The sequence below is a fragment of the Quercus robur genome, chromosome 8, assembly GCF_932294415.1.
Source record: "Quercus robur chromosome 8, dhQueRobu3.1, whole genome shotgun sequence".
Classification (NCBI taxonomy): domain Eukaryota; kingdom Viridiplantae; phylum Streptophyta; class Magnoliopsida; order Fagales; family Fagaceae; genus Quercus; species Quercus robur.
In genome coordinates, this window is record NC_065541.1 from 38,522,852 (window position 1) to 38,537,025 (window position 14,174).

General features: G+C 37.9%; 1 protein-coding gene across 1 annotated transcript in view; it reads left to right on the forward strand.

Annotated features, from left to right (window-relative positions):
- Window positions 1-482: 482 nt before the first annotated feature.
- LOC126695438 (G-type lectin S-receptor-like serine/threonine-protein kinase At2g19130) overlaps window positions 483-14,174 on the forward strand; it is a 69,294-nt gene continuing 55,602 nt past the window's right edge. The window contains exon 1 of the mRNA XM_050392196.1: window positions 483-751. Coding sequence (XP_050248153.1) covers window positions 577-751 — 175 coding nt within the window. The 5' untranslated portion in view covers window positions 483-576. The remainder of the gene's footprint in view (window positions 752-14,174) is intronic.

The following is a 14,174-nucleotide window of genomic DNA, read 5'->3' on the forward strand; positions in this document are numbered from 1 at the left end:
TTACTAAGAATGTTGAAGGTAATGGTAGTTTTTTCAAACTGGTTGATTTGACTTCATTACAGATTACATCTGCTTTCTAACTTCCACTGCTCTAGAGAATTTGACGGTCTTCCTGAACAGGTTTTTTATTTGCTACGTAACATGGATGAAGCTATTATAAAAGCTACAAACTTAGAAATGGAGAGCAAATAAAATAAAAAAAAGAGCTAGCTCCGAGAGAATTACATCAGAAAACACTTGGCAGAGCCCATAACAAAAAAATTTGCCAATCTATTAGATAAAAACGAAGAGGCTAAAACATGAGCAGCCCTATTAGCTTCTCTAGGAATCCAATTGAACTGCATCTACTGCACCTGGGAGGCTTTTGACAACGAGTCAGAGCTGAGAACCTCAATTCTCCAAGGAGACCGAGAGTTTGGGTCGTGATAGCCTCAACGTAGACCATGGCATCGCTTTCAATTATAGCCTGATGAATGTTCCCTCAGTATCTAGAAACTCGAATTCAGGATCTATTCATTTGTTCTCTCTTTCAAAGTAAAAAATTAGCATAGCTTCTCTGCAAAATTCTGTGCAGCCATGGATTACAAGAAGAATCCATGGCCTATGATGCTTTCTTTTCTCTTCATCTGCCTATCTCTCAACAATCATCTTTCCCTTGGAGCTGACACCATCTCTGCAAACCAACCTCTCTCTGGTGACCAAACTATTAGCTCTAACGGTGGGAACTTTGAGCTCGGTTTCTTCACACCAGGTAAATCTTCTCGTTCTAACTACTATATAGGCATGTGGTACAAGAAGGTCTCTCTCAGAACCATAGTTTGGGTGGCAAACAGAGAGACGCCAGTCTCTGATAGAAGTTCTTCTGTATTGAGAATCTCAGATGGTAATTTAGTTCTGTTCAATGAGTCTCAAATTCCAATTTGGTCAACAAATTTGAGCTCTACGAGCTCTGGTCCTCTAGAAGCTGTGCTTAAAGATGATGGAAATTTTGTTCTGAGACATGGGTCTGATAATTCTTCAAAACTTTTGTGGCAGAGTTTTGATAATCCAACCGATACATGGCTTCCTGGTGCTAAGATGGCATATAACAATAGAACCAAACAAAACATGCAACTTATTTCATGGAAGAATTCTGAGGATCCTGCACCAGGACTCTTCGCTCTTGAGCTACAGCAAAATACCAGTTCCTATATTATTCTATGGAATAAGTCTGTACCATACTGGAGCAGTGGACGTTGGAATGGGAAAATTTTCAGTTTGGTTCCTGAGATGGTAGCCAATTATATTTACAACTTCAGTTATGTTTCAAACGAAAATGAGAGCTATTTCACATATTCGGTTGCCCATACTTCTACTATATCTCGATTTGTGATGAATATATCGGGCCAGATTCAGCAGCTATCATGGTTGGAAAGTACCAAGCAGTGGAATTTGTTTTGGTCTCAACCAAGGACGACACAATGTGAGGTTTATGCTTTTTGTGGGCCTTTCGGTATATGCAACCCGCAATCCATGCCTTTTTGTAATTGCTTGAAGTATTTTCAGCCTACCTCAGACAAAAGTTGGAATTTGTCGGATTTTTCAGCTGGGTGTGCAAGAAAAACCAGTTTGCAGTGTGGGAATGATACACTTGCTAATGGAAAGAGAGACAAGTTTTGGGAAATGCCCAACATGAAATTGCCTGATCATCCACAAACTGTGGCAGTTGGAAGTTCATCAGAATGTGAATCAACCTGTTTGAATAACTGCTCTTGCACTGCTTACGCTTATGGCGACCGTTGTTCAATTTGGATTGGAGATCTCTTGAATCTGCAACAACTCACAAGCGCTGACACTAATAGAGGAACTCTATATCTCAAACTTGCAGCTTCCGAGTTACCCAGTTCTAAAAACAGTAAGGCAATTACTGCAGGCGTTGTCCTGGGTTCAGTTGCAGGGATAGCAATTTTCGCAGGCCTTGTTGCATTTGTAATCTTTAGGCGAAGGAGGGGAGCAATTGGAACAGCGAAAGCAGTTGAAGGATCATTAGTGGCGTTTGGATACAGAGACTTGCAGAATGCGACCAAGAATTTTTCAGAGAAATTGGGGGGAGGAGGTTTCGGTTCTGTTTTCAAGGGGACTTTACCTGATTCAACGGGCATTGCGGTCAAGAAACTTGAAAGCATCAGCCAAGGAGAGAAGCAATTCCGCACTGAGGTCAGCACTATTGGGACAATCCAACATGTAAATCTTGTTAGGCTTCGCGGCTTCTGCTCCGAAGGTACTAAGAAGTTGCTGGTCTATGATTACATGCCGAATGGGTCTTTAGATTCTCAACTTTTCCATGAAAAGAATTCTGGGGTTTTGGATTGGAAAACAAGATATCAGATTGCTCTGGGAACAGCTAGAGGGTTGCTTTATCTCCATGAGAAGTGCAGAGACTGCATCATACACTGTGACATAAAACCAGAAAACATTCTTCTAGATGCTGAATTGTGTCCGAAAGTGGCAGATTTTGGTCTAGCAAAGCTTGTTGGGCGTGACTTCAGCCGAGTCCTCACAACCATGAGAGGTACAAGAGGTTATCTAGCTCCAGAGTGGATTTCAGGGGTGGCCATTACAGCCAAAGCTGATGTTTACAGCTATGGAATGATGCTTTTTGAATTTGTCTCCGGGAGGAGAAACTCTCAGCAATCTGCAGATGGAAAAAGTAGATTCTTTCCTATTTTGGCTGCAAGCCTTATAACACAAGGTGCCGATGTCCTTAGCCTTCTAGACCCCTGGCTGGAGGGAAATGCTGATGTAGAAGAGGTCACAAGAATATGTAAACTTGCTTGTTGGTGCATCCAAGATGATGAAACTCATAGGCCACCAATGGGTCAGGTAGTTCAAATCCTTGAGGGAGTTTTAGAGGTGAACCATGCCCCAGTTCCCAGATCACTCCAGGTGTTTGTTGACAACCAGGAGCACATAATTTTCTTCACTGAATCATCCTCCAGCCAAAGTTCAAAGGCACGGAGCAACAGCTCAAATTCTTCCTCTCAATCCGGAAGTAGTGTGTCATCAACAAATTCAAAGTCTTGAAGAGAAATCAATTGAGGACGTCTTGTGCTCTTTTATGTTTAGTTATGGATAAATGTTCTGCATTTTTATTCTTTGTTATTTACTTTCTAGCCTAAAGTAGCTGTTTGTATATTCAATGGAAGCATTTCTTCAAATTCTCAAATAATGTATTTGCTATGAGCCTATCACTTCCAGTATAATTATTAACTTTGTTCAAGTTATCATCACTATTACTTTGTTAATAGTTATGGTTCATGGCACTGGTATCCAACTAAGACTCAATAACTACGCACCGAAGGATAAATTTGGGATCCATATTATTAGGGTGAAATTTTGTATATGTTGGCATATCAGAGTTAAATGCACTTTTTATGTATTTGAGTCCTAATTTAGATTGTTTAGTACAAGTGGTATCAATTGAAGACATCAGAATAAGCTCAAATACTACTCAATTCAGTGCTGCAATTAATGTCTTGACAGATAGCTCGACAACAGCCAATTCTTTGAACTTCTTGAAAACAAAATTTAGCATTCCAGGACGACTTAAATAGTATTTCCATTTTTGGTTGATTCATCAATAAAAATAGTATTCAAAGGCCAAAAATATTCGTGTAAATCTTCCCTACAAATGGCTTACCACAGAAATTAAAGCAGATCACCATGCTGCATTATGAAAAGTCTCAACATCATTCTTATGTTAAAAGGGACCTTTCCAAATCTAAGGTTAGGTTCCAAAACAAAACCAAATAACAAAGATATAATAGTCCTGGCAAAGATTACACACACAGCTTTCAAGAACATGGAATTTGTGCACCATTCCCTCTAATTTGCTACCCTTTAAAGTGCTGATTACTATTTAATATCTTGCATCATGTTACTTTCTAAGCCTCTGTTCTTGCATGGAGTCAAACTCTTGACCATATTCAATTTATTGAACCATCACACCCACATAACAACAAATATACAGATGAGAAGCCAAATCTCTAGATCTTGCTGTTAACTGTAAGACACAGTCAAGATTCTAACAGCTCATTAAAGTTTTATCATCAATCTTGTCCAAGGGCTTTTGCTCTATAAATTATAACCAACCTCTTAACACTTTTCATCATTACCAAGGAAATGGAAAAATTAGCATTGGCAGTCTTTAACTGCTCATACCAAATTTCCAACCCTTTTTATCATTTTTAAGTCCTTGATACCAAGAAAGTAATCTTGGTTTAAAGATTCCAACATGCATGACAAGTGTCAATTCTTTACCAGTATTTTTGTAGCTTTGCAATCCCAACGTAGGGGAGACAAGTCAGAATAATTTCTTATCAAGAGAATCAGTTAATACACGTCTATGGACCAAATGTCGTAGTGAATGGTAAGTCAGAAAAGATGCGCAGAAGTTTCCTTTTGGAATTCGATATATTGGATACCAGGCCACTGAAAACCAGAACCATTAATCCAAGATTTGCAAATATGTAAGATCAGTACTCAAAACGAAAAAAAAAATGTATCTACAACGACTACAATGTTCTTGGTTCTCGCCAAGTTGCAGGATGTAATTCATTCAGATTCATAACTTCTAGCTTGGATGATTAGAATTTCCAAAATCATTGAGCTCTATAATTCTGCAATAATTAAGAAATTAACCAAAATTAACCCTAGGCTGGAGTATTAACCACAGGAGCATAAAACATCCTCAACTTATACATATCCAGTCAGCATACTTGTCATACTTTTCATGCTCAGTATCACTTTCATTACATGGGGAAAACTTTGATGAACTGAAAGGTTCCTCAATTGACTCAAAGTTCACGGCTAGTTCTATGTCAGATAGTGGACACAACTTAATCCAAAAGACTTAAGTTTATGAGTTTATACCAAACTATGTTATGTTAATTGAAAGCTCAATAGTGCAAAACATTATAGCTTGTTTAGACCCCTAATTTTAAACTTACGACTAAATTGCTTTTACTCAACTTTACTAAATGCAGAATAAGAGTAAATGAAACCCAATAAATCGGAACTACTCTCTAGTGCATGAGCATATATAATAAATAGTAAATGTAAAGCACAAAGAGTAAGGGAAGAGAGATGCAAAGACAAGATAATACCGAGACATGTAATCGAAAAGGAAACTGAAGTACTTACCGAAAAACCTCTCCGCGGCCCTCTAAGCTGAAATGATCCACCAATGAGTAAAGTTGGAGTACAAAGATATCAAAAAGAGCCTCCAAACCTAATCTACCTACTATACTTGAACCCTCCGAATTCCAGCTCCCAACAGACTTCACCAAGTCATTTCTTCACTAGTTATTCGGATTCCTCAATTAGCTCCAAATTGCATCCGCCAATCAATGGCTTCTTCTAATACTTCCCACAAGAACCCAAACCACTCTCAACACTAGATTGGGTGAGGTAAGTGTTTGGGCTAAGAACCTCTTAAGGATTTGTAATTGGAGAGATAGGAGTAGAGAAAAACTAAGAGAAATTGTGTAGATGATTGTGGATTTACAATCTCTAACTCTTAAGTGTATTTCTAGGGTTTTCTCTCTGAAAGTCTCCTTACAATTTTGTGGGTAATGTGGGCTTTTATAGTGTGGGTAAAGAAATTAGGAAAGCACATTAAAATAGGTTGGAAGTGCTGGCACTTGACATTTTAGCTTCCAGCATGTGCTACTCACATGGTCTTTCGTGGGTTGTCTATTCGCGAGCCAGTCGCGAGTTGTATTTTCTTCACATTTCTTCACCAAACTCTCACACTCAACCTTTACATTAAATTTCACAAACATATAGGGAAATGATTGAATAAATACAATCAAATTTGACACATTAAACCCAACAAAACGTAATTGAAAATTACAACTTTACAATCTTCCTCTCTGGCTATTTTGTGACAAAACCCCTAAATAGACTCTAGACTTAAAACGTGAGTTTGGAAACAATGGAAAAACTCACTCACACTTAAATCTAAAACCTGTGAAGAAATTGTAACACTTGTACATAACAAATAACTTCATTAAGATTGAGACAAGTAGAAATCAAGGCATATATATAGAACAAGTAAAAATTGATCAAGTGAAAACAAATTGAAATGTGAAATTAAAGCATAACTTGATCAAACATGAATAGTCATTAATGATGTTGCGGAAGCCTGAAGAAAGCACACACAATACTCTCTTTGATGGACATAAACTAAACTATTAGTTTCTAGGTAGCAAGCTTCGAATCCATGAGGGGTTCCTTAAATCCACAAGGTGATAGGTTTGGAATCCACCAGAGAAAAAACAATGGACAAAGTTTGAATTTATATTAATCTAAAAAGTGTCTTGCCTTTGGAGGCTACAATGCGTTTAAATAGTAAAAAGAAAACCTAGGATGGCTGAAACTTGAATCCTTCATAAAGTGTAGCATAAAATTTCTTCCCATCTACCTTTAAATTATTTACAACTGTTAGGTTTTAAAGATTTATGATTAAATGTTTAGATTCCTATTTTGTTTATGTTGGAAAACCGAGAACAAAACCATGTCTAGATTAGGTGTTAGACATTGCTCAAGATTGTACAAATCAAGTTTTAAGAACATTCAAGCTGCAGAAATGAGAGTTCAAATTTTGTGAAGCTTGATCAATCAAAAATTAGATTCAACCAATCAAAAATTGGATTCTACAAATTTTGAATTAAGCCCAAGCCCGTGGAAACATTTCGGATTTCAATCCAACACTTCTAAGTATAAAAGGAAAACCCTAACTACATTTTTATGATTGTTGGAAGACTTGTGAGTAACTCTTGTGAGATCTGAGAGGTTCTGTAACCTTCTAACTCTACAAGTGTCTAGCAGAACAAGATCTACAATCAAGTGCTGGTGGAATCTAGTTGCTGCTACAAGATCAACAACTAGTGATCTAAACCTTTGAGTGGGATCTTAAAGTCATAAGCATGGGAGCTTGTGTTTAGCAAATCCAAGAGAGAAGAGTCCATGGAGTTGGAGCTTGCACGGGTCGTGTTAGTAAATTCTACATGAGGTAGCAATAGATTTAAGGTTAAATCTTTTGCAAACTTCAATTCTTTCTAGTGGATTTGTTTACCTTGAGGATAGCTAAGTCAAATTATCCCCAAGTTTTTACCTTAAGACGGTTCGTTTCATTAGTTTTCTTGGGTGATTATATCTATGTGTTATTTTCTTTTCCGCTGTGCATGATATGATATTTTGCTGTTTAACCTAGATCTTATAATTAACCTGAGTAACTACTTGGCTAATTCACTAGGTTTAAACAATCTACTTGAGATAGTGAAGTCAGCCTTTAATTTGGGTGAAGTATATGATCAACCTAAGATTGTTAGGAAGATTCTTAGATCCTTAACTGAAGACATAAGACCCAAAGTCAATACCATAACTTAAAGCAAGGATGTTGATACTATTCTTGTAGATGAACTTCTAGGATCTCTTCAATTTTATGATTCTGACTCACCCAAAACTAACAAATCCAAATCTATGGCTCTAAAATCTATTGATGATGTAGACGATTATGAATTTGATGATGAAATCTCTTCTATAGAGATTGCTTATCTTGCCAAGAACTTTAGAAACTTTCTAAGAAACAATAATAGAAGGGCAAGAAATTGAAACAATGCTGATCCTAAGAATGTGAAGAAGAATGAAACAACTAAGAATATTACTTCTAAAAAATCAAAAGTCAAAGTTGTTCAATCCTCTATTAATTCATTAGGCCAATAGTGTTTTGGTTGTTAGGGGTATGGTCACCTTAGGTCAAAATGTCCTACATATTTGAGATCTAAGGGGAAAGCTATAACTGTTACCCTTAGTGACGATGAAGTTTCTGATCATGAATCTGAAAGTGATCAAGAAGGAAATTTCATGGCTTTCATTGCTACTGCTATAGTAAGTTTGAAAAAGATAAACACTCTTGAGCAAGAAAAGATAAATTTGTTGGTAAAATTTTTTGATGCTAATGAACTCATAAATATTGTTAAGATTGAGAACATGTCTTTGATTGAGAAAGTTAAAAGTTTAGAATTTGAATTATCTATTGCTAGAGAACAACTTGATAGGACTTCTTCTTCTAAACTTGATAACATGCTAAGTGGTCAAAAATTTGCATAAGATAAGACAGGGTTAGGGTTTGTTAAGAGTGTTTCAACTTCTATTGTTCATCCTACTAAGTTTGTACCTGCTTCATCTAATCCTAAATTAGAAGATAGGGTTCCAAACAAAGAGGTTCTAGCTACTAGGAAGATTATGGTAGATCTTAGTAAGTCAAAACCCAAGAAATCCAATCATCCTAAAAGTAAGAAACAACACAAAACTCAGTGGTTTTGTCACTTTTATGGTGGAGTTGGGCATACTCGCCCAAATTGTTTTAAGTTGCAAACCACAAACCAAGCAACTAAACAAAAAGTGTTTGTGCCAAAAGTACAAGATCCTATGACACTTATTCATGAATTGGTAAAGGCTCTTAACCTTTATGCCAATGCTGGAGTTGATCAACAATCTAATGTGTCTAGAAACTCCAATACTAAGTTTGCATCTAAGAAAGTGTGGATGCTAAAGACTCAATCCCAGTGAGTTTGTATGACATGGTCCTCGTGCTTTAACTCTGAATCTTTTTTACCAAAATGTTTTTGATTAGGATTTTTTTTTTTTTTTTTTGGGTATTACTGTAAGGTTGAATTTAATCAACCATCTTGTTGGCTTTATTCCATGCCAAATTTGCTTGTATTTCAGCAATTAGTAACCTTGTATTTAGGTGAGATTTTTGTAAGGGTAGTGAGTGAGATAGTGTGATAAAATGCTCAAGAGTGTGCAAGAAAAACAGAGACTCGCAACTGGATCTCGCGGCTGGCTCACGGCTGCAAGCCGCCAGAAGATGCACACGTACCAGGCATGCCAGAAGTTGAAGCGTCATGCTAGCTGGAGCACTACAAGACAAAATAGGACAACTGGTCGTTCTGTTATCTCGCAGCTAGATCTCGCGACTCAGTCAAGTCGCAAGGCCAAGCCGCGAGCCAGCCCTGTTTTGAAAAACCTGACTCTTCACATTCCATTCTCACCGCAATATAAATACCCCTTATACCCACGAAAGAAAGAGAGCTTCCAGAGAGAATTTTGAGAGAGAAACCCTAGAGTAAAACAAGATTGATTCATCCACAATCTTCACATAAGAGACTCTTCAAATTCCTCTACTCTCTTCCTCTCCATTGTTAAATTCTTGAGAGGCCTTTTACCAAAACCTTTTCTCATCATATCCATTACTATGAGAGGGTTACTTGGTGTTCTGGGAAGCAGTTAGGAAGGAACCAATTTACATTGGTTGATGCTATGGTCAAGTAGCGGAATCCGGGAAACTAAAAAAGAAATAGATTCGGCGCAACCTCGTTGGAGCAAGAAGCTTGGAGGGCTTAGGTACATTGGGTAGATTAGACTTGGAGGGTCTATTGCTGTTCATGTATCTCAACTACATTTTCTAGTGGATTACTTACCGCTTGGAGGACGGCGAAGAGGTTTTACGCCGAGGGCTTCGGTTTCCTCTTCGATAACACATTGTGTGTTGTCCTTATGTTTGCATCTCTCTTCCCTTTATCTTTGCCTTTTATTTTCTCCTGTGAATGTGATTTTAATTGGCTTAGATTGTTTACCAATTCTGTTTATAGCTTGTGTTCATTTTCCGCACACTAGTTGTTTGTCATAAAGCTTGAATTGGTTATTTTGTAATTGGGGGTCTAAACGTTCAAGGGTGTTTTATACACTATTTGAACTTTCAATTGGTATCAGAGTAGGTACACTTTTATTGGTTTTATTACCATAGTGTGATCCTTGACCCCATATTGAGATGGACCGGTCACAATCCCTAAATGCACCTCCATATTTTGATGATAGTAATTATGCTTTTTGGAAGGTTCGCATGAGAGCAATTTTATGTTCCATTGATGAATCAGTTTGGGATGCTATTGATATAAGTTGGACCAGGCCTGAGGAAACCAAATCCACATGGGATAAGGCAGCACTCGCCGCATCTAATGCTAACAGTAAAGCACTTAACGCAATTTTCTGTGCTGTGTCTCCAGATAAGTTTCACAAGATTTCTCACATTACCATTGCCAAAGAAGCATGGTAGATATTGGAGACCACCTACGAAGGCACGAAGAAAGTGAAAGACACTAAGCTCCAGATGCTGACCACTCGGTTTAAGGAGCTCAAAATGAGTAAGGATGAGTCCTTTGACTTTTTCTATAGCAATCTGAATGAGATGGTTATTAGTAAGTTCAATTTAGGGGAGAAAACGGAGGATTCTAAAATAGTAAGGAAGATCCTTCGGTCATTGTCGGAAAGTTTTCATGCCAAAGTGACAGCGATTGAAGAGAGCAAGGACCTTGATGACATCAAAGTCCAAGAGCTGATTGGTTCCCTTTAAACTTATGAAATGTCACTGCCCACTCAACGAAAGAACAAATCTCTTACTCTTGAGACCATTAATGAAAAGTTGGAATTCCATGACTCATTGGATGAGGATGTGGTTGACAAAGATGTTGCATACCTTGTGAAAAATTTCTGAAAATTCTTGAAATTCAAGAATAATGGTAAATTTGGTGATAAAGGGAAATTCCAAAGTTCAGGAAGGGAGAAAAGGGAATTCAAAAAGAAAGATGGAAAAGAATCCCAATCTACATAAGGTGTCACTTGTTTTGAATGCAACGGGCATGGACACTTTAAGAAAGAATGTCCGAATTATCTGAAATCGAAAGGTAAGGTGTATGCCACGACACCGAGTGACTCGGATTCATCCAACTCAGATTATGAGGAAAGCTATGACGAAGAAGGGAATTATTCTGCTTTTATGACTATTGCCCATGTTGAGTCTTCAGACGAGTTGAATTTGCTTGTACGAGAACTTGGAGAACATAGTGATGAAGAATCGTTGGAAGTTGTTGAAGAATCAGATGTTGAAGAAGATGAAAGCACAGCCAATCTTTAAGAGAATTATAACTCACTCTTGGAGAAGTCGGGTGAGTACATAAGGGTGGCCAAGGCAGTTGTGAAAAAGATAAAGAAGGCAGAGGAGGACTATAAAAGTCTCCTAATTCGCTATAAGGAGGTCAAATGTGAGATAGAAACACTGAATGGTAAGCTGTCAGAAGCCTACACAAAAGTGAGATTTCTTGAGCAAGAGGTTGTGCAAGCAAATGCTAAGATAGAAAGGGTCTCCACCAAGAAGCTCGATGATGTTATTTCATCTCAAAAGCATTTTTCAAACAAATCCGGGTTGGGATATACCGGAGGGAGTAGCTCATCTGGAAATATCACCAAAGAAGTGAAGTTTATAAAGGCCAAAGAGTCAGTTGAAGTTGTCCTTACTGCTGAGAAGCCCAAGATAGAGGAGAAGAGAAATGTGGAGAACCAACGGATGTTGAACAACCCTCGTAATCAATCTGTGGGCAGGTCTGAATCTTGAGCCAAGTCTCGTCCTCGACCACAAAGAGGTCCTAGATCGAACTATGTGTGTCATCACTGTGGACTTCAAGAGCATACTCAACCAAATTGTCAAAAACTGAGAGCAATGAATAATGCAATTGCTCCAAGGTCACGAGGACCTAGAAATGACAGGAGAAATTGGGCTGGTGAACCATCAAAAGATCAAAGTTGTGATCCCGGAATGATGGACGTAATGAAGATGATTGGTGCTTTCACCAACTGCTTGGAGAGCTTCACATAAAGGTTTGAAAGCCCTAACTCTCATACCCAATCCTATAAGGAAATCACCCCAAACGCAAGTGACGTGTGGGTGAAAAAGGGTACACATGCGTAAGCATTACAACATGTCCATGCATCAATACTTCCTATGCTTTGTGACTTTGTTTGATTATTCATTGTGTGGGTTGTAATTTGTTTGTTTGTTTTTGCATTCTATCATTTAAATTTTTTTTTAATGTTTCCCTTGATCAATCTTTTCCTTCTTATGTGTCAAAAATCCAAAAACCACATAAAAAGTAGAAAATCAAAAAGTTTGATCGACATTTGAAAGTTCAAATATGTGTATAAATACCCTTGAACGTTTAGACCCCCAATTTACAAATTAACCAATTCAAGTTTTATGTCAAACAACTAGTGTGCGGAAAATGAACATAAGCTATAACATAGAATTGGAAAAACTATCTAAGCCAAATTAAAATCACAACCCACAGCAGATAATAAAAGGCAAAGATAAAAGGGAAGGAAGATGCAAACACAAAGACAACACGCGATGTGTTATCGAAGAGGAAACCGAAGCTCTCGGCGTAAAACCTCTCCACAGCCCTCCAAGCGGTAAACAATCCACTAGAAAATGTAGTTGGGATACATGGACAGCAATAGACCCTCCAAGCCTAATCTACACAGTGCACCTAAGCCCTCCAAGCTTCTTGCTCCAACAAGGTTGCGCCAAACCTTTTTCTTTTCTAGCTTCCCGGATTCCGCTACTAGACCATAATATCAACCAATGTAGATTGGTTCCTTCCTAACTGCTTCCCAGAACACCAAACAGCCTTCTCACAGTGATGAATATGGTGAGAACAAGGTTTTGGTAAAATGCCTCTCAAGGGTTTTACAATGGAGAGGAAGAGAGTTGAAGAATTTGAAGAAACTCTAATGTATTGATTGTAGGTGAATCAATCTTGTTTTACTTTAGGGTTTCTCTCTCAAAATTCTCTCTGAAAGCTTTCTTTCATTTGTGGGTATAAGGGGTATTTATACTGGGGTGAGAGGAAAATGTGAAACGTCAGGTTTTTCAAAACAGGGGTGGCTCGCGGCTTGATTGAGTCGCAAGACCCAGTCGCAAGATAACCGTATGGCCAGTTGTTCTGTTTTGTCCTGTAATGCTCCAACTAGCATAACTGTTCACCTTCTGGCATACTTGGCACATGTGCTGCATCTGGCGGCTTGCAGCTGCGAGTCACCTGCGAGATCAAGCCGCGAGTCTCTGTTTTCTTGCACACTCTTGAGCAATCAACACTCTATCTTACTCACTACCCGTACAACAAATCCACCTAAATACAGGGTTACTAAATGCTGAAATACAAGCAAATTTGGCACGGAATAAAGCCAATAAGATGGTTGATTATATTCAACCTTACAATCTCCCCCTTTGGCTATTCCGTGACAAAACCCTAAAACAGACTCTAGACTTAACATGTGAGTTGGGAACAGTTGAGCAAAACTCACTCACACCTAACTCTAGAAGCTGTGAAGCACTTGAATCATAAGAACATGAAACTCCTGAAACACAACAATATACCATTATCATTGTATGCAGAAAAGTATGAAATGCATATGAAACAGGATTAAGGTGATCAAGTAAAGATGAAGTGAGGTATCAAATCATGGCTTGATCAACCAAGTAATCACCACAAGGTAGTGATCACAGTGTTCATTCACACTTGTAATGAACACTTAAACATACAAGTTAACAAGAACAAAACAAGTTACTTATATACCTAACACTCAACCAATGCATAATACACTAAGTATATGCATCTAGGAACAATCCTACAAGGGCACAAGAGTGACAGTACTTAAAAGAAAATGCAATACATTTAGATAGAAGTACTGATTTAAACAAAGCATAAAAGGCTGCATAAAGCATGGTACAAACCATAAAGCCTACAAATATGCATAAAACATAACCCTAAAAGCTTACATAAGCAACATGGGTACCAAACACAATATATACTGAATAACATCAATAATATATAAAGAGAGTAAACCAAGTTTATAAGATAAGAGTTAGAAACAAATATACACCAAAACCACAGTGTATCAAACCCATAAAAACACTAAATACCCAAAAACATAAACACAGATAAACAATGTCTGATTTCGACTGCTCCCCCTCAACATCTTACATCCCCTTAAGAGCTGCTTTTTTGCTTCTCATCAACAAAACAGAAACTTATATGTCTCCTTCTTTTTGACTGGAATAGCCAAAGGGTCACTGTCTATGCTGGGTAGTGAAGCTGTCAAGTTTTACAGACAAAATATCAATCTGGTCCTGCATGGTTGCCATCCTCTCAGAGTGCTCGGTCTGGACCCCTCTGATTCCATCAAGTCGTTCTAGAATGACTTGAAATGCATCTGGAGGTGTATCTGAAGAA